Source organism: Mustela erminea, chromosome 19, assembly GCF_009829155.1.
Source record: "Mustela erminea isolate mMusErm1 chromosome 19, mMusErm1.Pri, whole genome shotgun sequence".
Taxonomy (NCBI): domain Eukaryota; kingdom Metazoa; phylum Chordata; class Mammalia; order Carnivora; family Mustelidae; genus Mustela; species Mustela erminea.
The window spans coordinates 16,340,703-16,353,144 of NC_045632.1; the positions used below are offsets into that span (position 1 = coordinate 16,340,703).

At 52.7% G+C, this 12,442-nt stretch overlaps 1 protein-coding gene across 4 annotated transcripts in view; it reads right to left on the reverse strand.

Annotated features, from left to right (window-relative positions):
• SIPA1L3 (signal induced proliferation associated 1 like 3) overlaps positions 1 to 12,442 on the reverse strand; it is a 234,986-nt gene that overhangs the window by 89,858 nt on the left and 132,686 nt on the right. For all 4 annotated transcript variants that reach the window (XM_032326312.1, XM_032326309.1, XM_032326311.1 and 1 more), the window contains exons 3-4: positions 9,222 to 11,050; positions 5,028 to 5,158 (exon numbers count right to left, since the gene is read on the reverse strand). In XM_032326312.1, coding sequence (XP_032182203.1) covers positions 5,028 to 5,158; positions 9,222 to 10,740 — 1,650 coding nt within the window. In that variant the 5' untranslated portion in view covers positions 10,741 to 11,050. The remainder of the gene's footprint in view (positions 1 to 5,027; positions 5,159 to 9,221; positions 11,051 to 12,442) is intronic.

The following is a 12,442-nucleotide window of genomic DNA, read 5'->3' on the forward strand; positions in this document are numbered from 1 at the left end:
CTCTGAAGACTTGACCATAAGCCAAGACTTGAAAAAAACTCCCCCCCTTTCCTTCTCTGCTGGCGATAATAAGTAGGGCACCGGCAGGATGCAACGAGTGGCCAGACATCTCTAACCTCAACCTGGTCCGGTCCACCATCATCACCTACCTGGCCTATGATAATAGCCCTCCTCCTGGTCTCCCTCCTGGGCCCTCACACTCCACCGCCCATTCTTCTGCAGCAGCTTGAGTGAGACCACACTCCTTCTCTGCACAGAACGGGCTAGTGGCTTCTCATCTCTCTCCAAATAAAATCTATACACCCTGCCCAGCCTGCAAGGCCCTGCGTGATCTCACTCTCAATGACACCTGTCATCATCTCACGGAGGATCACTGGTCAAGAGAGCTGTAAGGTCTTGAGATCATGTAAGCCGGGAGGTTTGCACAGGTTGTTCAATGTTGACTCCTGACTTAGACACAGCCCCTTCTCTGCTGGGCAGTGGATATACCCACGCATCAGGAATGTTTCCTGGGAGGTCACTGAGGAGTCTGTCTGACCGGGTTCAAACTCTGACTCTACCCTTTCCCCGGCTGTGACCCTGGGCCAGTTGCTTAACTTCTCTGTGCCTTTTTCCTCATCTATAAAATGGGCATAACAGCACCTACCTCCAAGGGTTATAAAGATTCGGGAGGACAGTCCATGCGCAGTGCCAGCATTGTGTCTGGCATACAGTGAGTGCTCAATACGTGTTAGCCATTATTATGTATACACACATGTCAAATGTGTTTGTACAAAGCCATATGCAGAATTAAGAATTTAAATTTAACCTTTAACAGGAAGATACAGTTGGCTTTTCTCCCCACTTAACAATATGCTTCGAAGATTATTTCTATATACACACACAATCAGAGCTACATACTGAACACAAATGAGGTCACTGTTGCTCCTTGCTTTTTTCACTTAATAGAAGAAACTCTCCCTTTTCTACTTTTTCTACTCCCTTTTTTCTACATTTCACACTTACAGTAACAAGTCACTGTTACTTTTTAAATCAGAAAGAAAAGACAAATCCAAATCTCTAATCCTAACAAAACTGAAGCCTGTCAAAAACTCATGTTTGCTGGGTTAAGGGAGAACCTGAGTCAGAAGGCTAGACCGTCCCTGGCTGACCGGGGTTCCCTCTGTCCTGGGAGAGAGAGGCCAGCAAGGGGCTTAGGAAAGGGCAGCCTTGGTCCGGGGCTTGTCCTCTGGGTTGGGAGGGGGCCTGATGTTCAGGTGTGTGGCGCCAAAGCCCAGCTCCCAGTCTGTTCCTCCCTGGCGGGATGCTCAGGGCTGCCAATGCTCACATCCCATCTGCCGGGAGATGCGGGCCCACTTAGACTGTCTGCTTGGCGGCCGGGGGTGGCCATCTGGGGTGGGCCGGCCTGCTGGCTTAGAAAAGAGCCTGAGCCCTTCACTCTAGACCCCACACCTTGGTTTATAGGAGCCTGAGATCTGTGCATGTGGACACAAGGACAGAACTCTGCCTGTGAGCTCAACCCTTACTCCCCAGCATGGCCCTTGGACCTCCTGGGGAAGGCGACAACCAGGGCACTCATTGTCCTGCAGCCACGTGTGCTGGTGGGAGAGAACCTTCCACTGCTCCGAGAGACGGGGAGCCAACAGCATAAAGCCTATTTACAGACGAAGAAATGGCGAAGCCCAGAGGCAAAGCCATCTGTCCAAGGTCACATGGTCAGTGAGTGGCAGAGCTGGACCGAATCCAGGGCTGTCTGTTCCCAGAGCACAGAATTCAAACTCGACCCAACAGGCAGAATGCTGAGTGGTAAAGAGCATGGGTCAGGCCCGGGGGCAGCCTGAGTCCACATCCAGGCTCTGCCACTGGTGACCCTAACAAATGATTACCTCCCTGGGTCTCAACCTCCCATCCTCATCTGCAAAATGGGAACAATGGGACCCACCACATCATGAGACTTTTGAGAGGATCTGAAGGCTCCACGCATACACAACACTCAGGACAGTGGACGGCAAGAAGACGTGCTGAGAGCGTTTGCTATTACTGCTGACTGCGTGACTGTCCACCCTGCCTCTGCCACAGGGAGGGCTCGAGGAAGAGGCAAGAAAAACCTCACTGGCTGCTGCCTTCCCTTCAACTTCAGATGAGGAGGTCCTCAGGTCCCAGTGCCCAGTAGGGTAGCTGCGCAAGGAGTCAGGCTCAAGGCTGAATCTGTGCATGGCCTGCATAGATACGGGGGCAGAAAAAAGGCTTGTGGCTATGAACCTCACGGTGGGCTGAAATTCACAGGGCTGCCAGGAATGTGACAAGGGGACAGGAGATGGAGACCCCCTGCCAACTAACGTCACTGGGCTCTTCTTGAGCGCCAGGCCTGGCGCTGCCTGTATGTGTAACTTCACAGGGCCCACACCACTGTGAGACTGGACCACCCAAGGGGGAAACTGAGACTCTGAGAGGTGAAGCCAGGTGCCCACATTCACAGCTGGTGAGTGGCCAAATTAGGAATCCATACCAGGTTTCCAGTGTGCCAAACACGGTCCTGCCTCAGGACCTTTGCACTGGCTGTTCCCTCTGCCTGGAATGCTCTTGTTTCAGATTTCCACATGGCTCCTTCTCTCATCTCATACTCGGGTCATTACTCAACTGTTACCTTCCCAGTGAGACCTCCCTTGACCATTCTGCCTAAAAATTGAACCACCCCTCATACTTCCTATCTCTTCCTTGCTTGACTTTCTACTTTGTCCTCACTTACCACACTGTATGATTTTCTAATGTGTATGTTGCCTGCCTCACCCACAGGAGTGCGGTCCCACAAACATCTCTGCTGCCTCACTCACTACTGCGCCCGCAGAGACCCCGTGCACAGCTGGCAGACAGTGGTGCCGAGGGGATATATCCCAGACCTATGGCCCCAAGACTCAAGGCCCCCTGCCCACTCTGCAGAGGACTGGAGGCGAGTTTTGTGGGTGTTGGGGCTCGGAAGTAGACAGAAACAGGCACAAGACAGGCACAGCACTAAGCTGGTTTCACACTTACTGAATAGGACCCACAGCAAAAATACTATACCCCAATCCAGTATGCCCTCACCCAAGTCTCAGGACCCTCGGTACGCGTGACACAGGCTGACTTTTAAAAAAAATTCATTCTCCGTGTTCCACTTTTATGAATTAAAACTACCAGCACCAAAGTGCTGAACAAAGGTGAGTTCCCAAATCAGCGATGGGTCTGCAGGGCAGTCGGAGCCGAAGTCCGCAGCGTCCCAGAGGCAGCTGTGTCGGGGCTGGAGAACAGGTGGACTCCTGAGGGTGCTTCAAGCAAGTCCCCTAACCTCTCCAGAGCCCGTTCCATCATCCGGAAATGAGACTAACAGTGTCTTCATCATGGGACTGTGTAACATTCAAGCCCGTGAATACACATAAAGGGTAAAGCTACTATGTGACACCGTGTTACAGAGATCTGCAATATAACAGCTATCGTGATAAACGTTACTTATTAGCCTTTGACTGTGGTCATCCCATCCAGCAGTTCCCTGGATGTCATGACACAACTAAGGCAGTGTGAGCTGTCACCTCACATTCTGCGCTCGTGCTCATGTGGCCATAAAGGTGAGGAGATGGGGGAGGGGACTGGGAGGCAGGAGGGGCTGGTGACCACCTGTGGTCAAGGGCACAGGGTTTGAGGTCTGCCCCCCTCAACTGCCACAAAGCCTCTGTGTCATCTCATTCCTCCTCAGTAAGAGGGTCGTCATGAGGCCAGGGCCCTCAGTGCAGCATCTGTTGGTCTGGATGACGTCCAGGCTCAGCTGGCTTCACACTCAAAGCCCCTGGCAGCGGCAGCCTGTGGGGTTCCCATGTCTGGGCAAAGGCCAGGAACAAGGGGGATGGGGCAAGGGAGGGCCAAGGGAGACCCATTTTGGGGGGGCCTGCCCAGCTGACTACCATCCCCTTTCTGGAAAGGTCATCCTTACTTGGGTCTTTTGGAAGTCTCTATTGTTTTTGCTAGCCTAGCTCCCCTCTTTTGGCAGGAGAACTCCCCGTCTGCCTCCTCCAGGTGGCTCTAATGGAACTGTCAAGCTCAGTGTCCTGCCCTGCCCCCAGACCCAGTGAAGCACATGTGATCCAAGCAGAGCCAACGAGAGTCCTCCTCACAGATTTGGCAGCAAGTGTCCCTTCCCTGTGGAGGAGAACATATATAGATGCAGGAGAGCTGAGCTGCCAGTCTCATTTTCCCATGACATGGAGATGGCTTGCTGGTGGCAGAAGAGAAGAGAATGACATTCCCAGTGCAGAAAAGCAGCAGGGCTTAGAGGAGCAGAGTGGTCAGCAGGCCGAATTCTGGTGACATCATTTGAGTGCCTGGATCCAGCTATGCCTGAAGCAAGACATACCCTGGATTTGCAGTTATATGAACCAATGAATTCTATTTCTGGCTTAGACCAGTTAGAACTAGATTTCTGTCCATTACAATTCAGAGTCCTGATTGAGCAGGGTGCCCCCAGCAGGCCTTGTTCCCTAGCCACAGCTGATATTTAATCTAGGCGAAGGCCTATAACCAAACCAGGACAACGGGTTTCTCTACTCACATGTGAAAGCACTGGGATTGTTTTGAGCTGAACGGTGTGGACAGCAGTGCCTGCTCTGGCTGAGAGTCCCCAGTTCCTGCCCTGCCCGAGGCCTGCTGCCTTAATTCTTTCCATTCTGCAGGACATCTCATGATCCTGAAAGACTCCCTTACAGCTCTCTATTTCTTATGCTAACCAGAGTGAATCTCTTGCGGTGGGTAGCAATCTTGGGCTCTCCAAGATTCTAATCCTGGTCTGGCCCCTTACTTACTGATCCCATACAAGTCACTGAATTTCTCTGAGCCCTAGTTTTCCCTTCTCTAAAAGGGAGGGACTACTAGCACTGCAGTCAGGAGGTTACTGGGAGGCTGACGTGAGATGTAGCTGGGGAAGCACTTGGTACAGACTAAGGGCTCACAGAGGTGAGCAGCTACAATTTATGGAAGCCAACAATGGTGATGGGACCTACCTCTCGGGTCCGGAAGATGATCCTGTACTGGTACTGAGGTCCGTGATCCTTGTGGTCCTCCAACTTCTCTCGCTTGATGCTCACAGCCACTGGTCCCAGCTTCTCGTCCACGCCAAAGTAATTGGCATGTTCTGAGAGGAAAGAGCGGGGGTGGGGGTTCAGAGTAAACTCTCTAGGAAGGAGGGGTGATGTCCCAGGCCCGGGGGAAGGTTCTTGTGTGACCTATGGGATCCCATTCACACAAACTTGCCTTGTCACGACCACACTTAACAGAGCGACCATGAGACTGGACTGGGCCCCCTGTGCCAAGTTCACAGAGCCTCAGTTTTCTGAGCCTCCGCTCCTTCATCTGAGAAATGGGGGGCCCTGAGGCCACCCATAACTCACTGAGTGGATGTGAGGGTGAAATGAAGCTACAATTATTAAATGCTTAGCACAGTGTCTGGCATGTAAAAACCCAGCCTCACTATGATTATCCCAGATTTGCAAATGTTCATCGTTAGCTTAGCGGCCGATTAGCCCCGTGAACTGGTTTAGATTCTATCCAGAAAGCCGCTCACTGGGCTCAAATCTGGGTTCTGCCCCTAGGTTGGATGGATGGCCCAGGCCAAGGTGCTCCACGGCATTCTCCTGAGAACAGGATTGGAAAGGGTGGGCCCGCATCCCGGCAGGGTCATCAGAATTAAATAGGTTAATAAGCACGAAGCACTCGGCACAGGGCCGGGGACACAGCACGACAGAAATGCTGTTATCATAGGACATGGTGTTGGTCAGAGAAAAGGGACCAGAATCAAGCCCCTAAGCACCACCTTTATCCAGCAGCATTTCCATGACACCTCGGACACTTAAACTACTCTTTCCTTACGGGGATAACACCTCTGAACCACAAAGCAAGTCTCCTCTTCTCTTCCCTAAATAACAGCTGTCTCCCCTGTTTCTCTAAACATGCTGCTGTTTTAAAATCCTTCCAGGCAAACAGTTTCTCCCAATGTATAATCCAAGTACTCCGTGCTTGCAGTAGACAGCCCACCCGCAGCCTTAACTCAAGTCCACGCAGTCAACGTCTAACCGCTGCCAGGAATTCCTTCTACCCTAGGGCTCTAAATATTTAACGGATGGTTCTGTTCTCACAAGGTACTCTTAGTGAATCAAACACTTATCTAAGGCCCAAATAATGTGTGGTGATTAAAGGCACCGGTCAGACCAACACCTGCACCTGGTTAAGCCATCTCTGCAGCTGGTTGGAGAACAGAATTACCTGCTCCACAGAGAAGGGCTCATTCCGGAAACAGCTGGGCAGGTGGTTTTATTTTCCACCAATGCATACCCAGCACCTTGCAGCCCTGGCATACCGTAGGCACTCAATAACAGTGACGGATGAGTCATTTATTTATAAGCTTCCAGGACTCCAGAGAAGTCCATTTTTGAAAGAAAATGGCTTTTTTCTTTTTTGGAAGCTCTGTAATGAGTACTTACTATCCGCCTGATGAAGAACTGTCTTAATGTACAATCTTATATAATTCTCACCACAGTCCTCCGTGAAGGTATTTCCACATGGGAGCTGAACAGAATATGTGAGTTGAAAAGAACATGCTCTCTGTTGGTTAGGTACAAAATTAGTAATTATATACATGACATAGTATGTATCATTAATAACTCAATCAAAAGATGATCCTACATTTATATATATGATAATAACTTATATATATGATACGTATAAATATAGAATCAGGTTTTGATTGGGTTATTTGATTGGGTTATTCAAATCCTCTTCAGCCTTATTTTTTTGACTACGAGATCTGTCAATTTTGGAGAGACCCTGTCAGCATCTGCCACTGATGGTCGATTTGTTCACTTCTCCCTGCAGCCTGTCGGTTTTTAATTTATTTATCCCCCAACCCAGGTTGCCAGGTGCACAAAGGTTTACAACTATTCGAGTCTCTCTTCTCTGGGTGAGCAACTACCTGGAACTTTTCCCCCCTCAATCGTTTCATTTTTAATTTCTGTGTCTTTCTGTTTTGGGGCATGTGACGCTGCTACAATCACCCCCATTCCTCACATGAGGATACAGAGTCCAACGAGTGAAACATGTCACATGGCTGTAAGCTATGACACAGACACCCCAAACCCAGGGCTGTCTGGCTCGAAACACTGGAGCTCCAGCAACTGCACACACTGAATCCCACGAAATGACTTAGCTGACATTTTGTTAGGTGTGACTAGGACACTGGTTTAAAAAAATGTTTTGAGGGCACCTGGGTGGCTCAGTGGGTTAAGCCACTGCCTTTGGCTCGGGTCATGATCTCAGGGTCCTGGGATCGAGTCCCACATCGGGCTCTCTGCTCGGCGGGGAGCCTGCTTCCTCCTCTCTGCCTGCCTCTCTGCCTACTTGTGATTTGTCTCCATCAAATAAATAAATAAAATCTTAAAAAAAAAAAATGTTTTGACTTGTTGCTGTGGAGTAGTAGGTGCCTACCCACTCTATTTTCCCCTTCCTCCTTTTCAAGAAAAACCCTCTCCTCTTGGGGGAAGAAAAGAGAGGAGATATGTCTAGCTAAAAACCTACATTTCCCAGCCTGCCTTGTAGACAGAAGTGGTCAATAAGCAGCTGTGGTTGGATAGGGCTTATGAGAAAGCTTTTTAAAAGGGGGCTGACTTGACAGATCTTTTTGCCCTTACCCTTCCCTTTTTCTCTGCCTAGAAACATGGATGTGACAGCTGTAGCTGCAGCAGCCATCTCGGGCCATGAGACTCCTCCTGGGGCTAAAGGCCATGCTCTAAGGCTGGCATTCCACTAATGGTGAGGGGAAACCATACCAGCCCCCTGGGCTGCTGACCTCCAAACTTCTTTGTATCAGAGAAATAAACTTCTATGTCCTTAAAGCCTGTCACTGGCAGTTATAAGCAATTCCAAATCAATGTAGTGGCCAGCATTTAAAAATTAGGAGAATTCACATTAAAAATAAGAAACAACTTCATTTTAGGATAATCTGGAAAAATTGGAAAGGCTGACAACACTGGGTTTGCCTGTGTTTCCTACATGCCTACAGTGAAGAGGAGCCAAGCTGGAGTTGCCCTTTGCTCAGTCCCCGCCTGGCCCCGGATGTAGATGCCCGGGTTTGTGGTCTCTGCACTATGCGCTGCTGCCTCCTGCAACTGCCTCACCGGCACTGATGTACATAGTCATGCGGGCTGCCAGTCTCTCTCTGGTGGTAACACCTTGGCCACATCAACAGCTCCACCTTCAAAGGGGATCCAGAACCTGCTGGCTTTTTCCCCAACGCATGGGCTCCCAACCTAGACTTGTCCATCATCATCTCCTGCCTGAACTAGTGAGACAGTCCCCTGCCACTTCCCCGGCCCCAAGTTTCCCTGCTTCCCAATCTCCCCACGTCTGTGCCCCAGAGGGAGGCTTTGAACACCAGAGTCAGCTCAGGGCCCTCGACTGAGGAGAACCCTCTTGTGACTCCACCTCATTCAGGGTGCAGGCGAGAGTTCTCACCATGGCCCACAAGGTCCCAAACGATCTGCCCCTGTCACCTCTCTACTTTGGCTCCTTCCACCCTCTCTCAGTCGCTCTGTCCCAATATAGGCAGAGAAAAAGGAAAGGGTAAGGGTAAAAAGATCTGTCAAGTCAGCCCCCATTCCTTCTTTCCCCCTCTTTCCTCCTCCTTCAGTGTTTCAGAACTATTGTATTTGCCCTTTCTGCACCAGAACACTGTCCCCGTTCTCCACATAGCTCCCTCCTTCAGCCTGGTACTCAAATGGCACCTGCCCAGGAGACCCTCCCAAGCCATTCCCTATTGAAAATGAAGCCTCTGACCTGGACACTATTCCCCTCTCCCCTGCTTTACTTTTCCCCATAGTGTGAGCCACACGAGGACACCTTATGTATTTTACGCAGTAATCAAGTTTTTCTTAACTTCCCCCCACTTAAGCACTAGGAAGACACAATCCTAGTTTCAATCTTCTTCAAAAAAGTGCCTGGCACACAGCTGAACCTGGCACAGTCGCTAAATAAACGGGCATCTATTGTCTCCTGATGCTTGAGGCTCTGGCGACTTTAGCCCTGGGTGCTCTGCTCATTGCCTCCTCACTGCCCTCTGTCCCAGGTAGCGAACCCGCTCCCACTGCTGGAGCCTCGGGGGGTCCCCGGGGACAAGCTGCAGCCCGCCAGCCCGCATGCCCCGTCACCTCGGCCCACGAAGTGGTCCTGGTAGTAGCGGGCGCCCAGATCCACGTGCTCGATGCTGTACTGGCGCGGGCGGCTCTGCGTCCTTTGCTGCTCCTTGGGCACCTCCAGCACCGAGATGCTGGCGTTGGTACGGTGGGCGCTGAGCGTGGGCTCGGCTGGGCGACCCTCACCGCCACCGCCGCCGCCGCCCGGGGAGCCCACGGCTGCGCGTGAGAAGCTCACGTTGCGCTCGCACTCGCCGCCGATCTCGTTGCGGAAGTGAGGACAGCTGAGCAGCAGGTCGTTGCTGTTGTCGTCGCCCAGGTCCTGCTCCAGGTTCTCCTTGCAGTTGAGGTCCTCCGTGCTGGGGAAGGCGGCGTCCAGGCCGCCCAGGCCGTGCGCCCGCGACGCCGGGAGGGCCGCCGTGGCGGAGGCTGCCGACGCGCCCGTGGTGGTGTTGCGCCGCTGCGCGGTGGCCACCCTGTTGGCAGCCGCCTCGTTGAGGTCGAACAGCATGCTCTGCACGTCAAAGTGCGCGAAGCTTTTCTGGCAGACCCAAGGGCGGCCTGTGTCCGGCACGCTGCGGCCCTCCTCCGCCTCCCCTGGCGCCCGGACCGCCTCGCCGTCCGCCTTGCCGCTGCGCAGCTTCCGGAAGATGGACGAGTCTGTGGCGTCCCCGCCGCCCAGGCCGCGCACCGCCTTCTTCCGGGCCTTCTCCTTCTCCTTGGTGGGCTGGAGCCCCAGGAGGCTGTCCTTGGCGGGCTGGCCGTTGCGGGGGTCCCCCTTCGCTCCGCCGCTGCCCCCGGGGCCATGGGGGCCGGCGTCGGCCTGGAGCAGCTCTCGGAGGCTCTGGGGCCCCGCGGCGTCAGGCTGTTCGCTGCGGAACTCGTTGAGGATGTCAAAGAAGCTCTGCTCCGGCACGCCCTGCACGTCGATGGAGGACGTGCTTCCGTACTCCCGGAAGAGGGGCAGGGCCCCCGTGTGCCGGGGTCCCCGGGGCTCCCCAGTGTCCTCCACGTCACACTCGCTGAGAGTGATCTCGCTGCTGCTGCGGTGGCGCAGGGGCAGGAAGGCCCGGCCAGGGGACCGGGGCCATCCGTCCTGGAATTCCACATCTTTGGACCTTCTCCTGGAGAGTCGGTGGAAGGCTTTGGGTCCTGAGGAAGCCGGGGTGCTGACGGGGGGCTGTCCGTTCTGCATGCCCCTCATGGAATGGGCCACCTTTGTGGCCTTCGTGCCATCTGAGTCCTGTGAGGGGCTTGGGTTGTTTTGTTCTCTCAGGGCCTCCCGCTTGGGTGGCCAGTCGGCCACTCTGGCGCGCACGCCCATCTTGGGCACTGCAGGAGTGGTGGGACTGGGGCGGGTGGTGGCGCTGACTGGGCTCTCACCAATGGGCTGGGGCATGCCGCCGTTCTGGACCCAGAATCCCATGGGAGCATAGTCCCCGGTGTGAGGCCCAGGGAGGACGTCGGCCCCCCTGGCCCCACAACTGGCTGCCAGATCCACACCATCATTGGGAATGGGCCGATAAGTGGTCATAGTCCACAGGCGCTGGAGTGCTGCTGGCCCCCTGTGAGCTGTGGAGTGACTTTATGGGGTCCCCTGGCCCTCAGCCATTGTTCAGGGCCGCCAGGCCCAGGATGAAGGATGCTGGCCCCTGAAGCCTGACAGGAAGGTTGTGAGCCTGTGGAGTCCAGTTCTCCACCATCGCGGTGGACAACTTGAGCAAGGACAACCTCAGGAGGCAGGTGCTGTCCTGGGGCCTCCAGTCTGAGCAGCTCAGTGGGACGGAGCAGGCAGGAGATGTGGGTGAGGGCAGGCAGGCTGCAGGGCTGTCCTCCCTGCCATGCTGCAAAAGGAGAGAAAGCAAAGGTGAGCTGTGACATTACTATTCCCAGAGGAAAGACTGTGTGTGTGTGTGTGTGTGTGTATGTGTGTGTGTGTATGACATCTTTATACTCATTTAAAAAACCCATTTATTATGCAAATTTTCAAAAATACTCAAAGCAGAGAAGAGCACCACCAGCTTCAACAACCATTAATGATTCCCCATTCCTGTTTCATCTACCCACTCACTCCTACACTTCTATTTAACAGAATAGTTTAGGATATATCCCAGCCATCAGCTCATTTCACCTGAAAAAACTTAAGTTTATACATCTAGCAGTTAGGCTTTTCCTTATTAACCACGGTACCTTTATCACACCCATCTAGATTAACAAGAATTCTTTAATATCATGTAATACCCCATATCTGCATTACGTTTCTCCCATTGTCTCAAAGGTGTTTTTTAGAGCAAGATCCCTATTCTACCTCAGTGAGTATATTTCTTTCTTTCTTTTTTAAAAGATTTTATTCATTCATTTGACAGAGTTCACAAGTAGGCAGAGAGGCAGGCGGGGGGGGGGGAAGCAGGCTCCCCGCTGAGCAGAGAGCCCAATGCAGGGCTCGATCCCAGGACCCCGAGATCATGACCTGAGCTGAAGGCAGAGGCCCAACCCACTGAGCCACCCAGGAGCCCCTCGGTGAGTATGTTTCTTAAGTCTCTTCTATAAAGTCTCCCCCATGCCCATCACCATTATTGTGAGGCTATTCACTTGTGTAAGGAATTACATCACTTGGCCCGTGGAGTTTCCCATTTTCAGGAGCTGGCTGCCTTTTCCCTTGTGGTGTCATTAAACACATTCCTCTGCCCCCTGTGAATCCTGTAGGTAAAGGCTGGACTGCTGTCAATCTGTCCTGCAGTCTGCCTGACCAGCCACCCCCCCCCAATAAAGGAAGTAAAAAATGACAGATGAGTCACCATGAATACTGGTAGACTGGGGGAGGGGATAACCCTAGGTGATTAATAGATACCGTAAGCCAGTAAATCAGCTCTTGTCACTTCTTGGCTGAGATCTCCCCAGTGGCTCCTTACTGCGTTAGAATAAAATCCAAAGTCTTCTGCTGGTCCACAAGCCCCACAGGCTCTGGCCCCTGCCAGTCTCCCTGAGGCCTCTCCCCACCCCTAAGATCCCATCCCACTGGCCCTCTTTTCTGTTCTGCTGACATACCAACCCCCACCCAGGATATCTGGATATGCTTCCTTCTGTTCTTCACCAGGTTGGCTCCCTTGAATGATGTCAACTCTTCAATGAAGAGAAGCCCACCAACGACTGCTGACTGCCGGTGTTTTCTGAGTAAGGGGAAGGCTGTGTGTTTGTGTGTGTGTGTGTGTGTGTGTGTGTGTTTCCTAACTCAT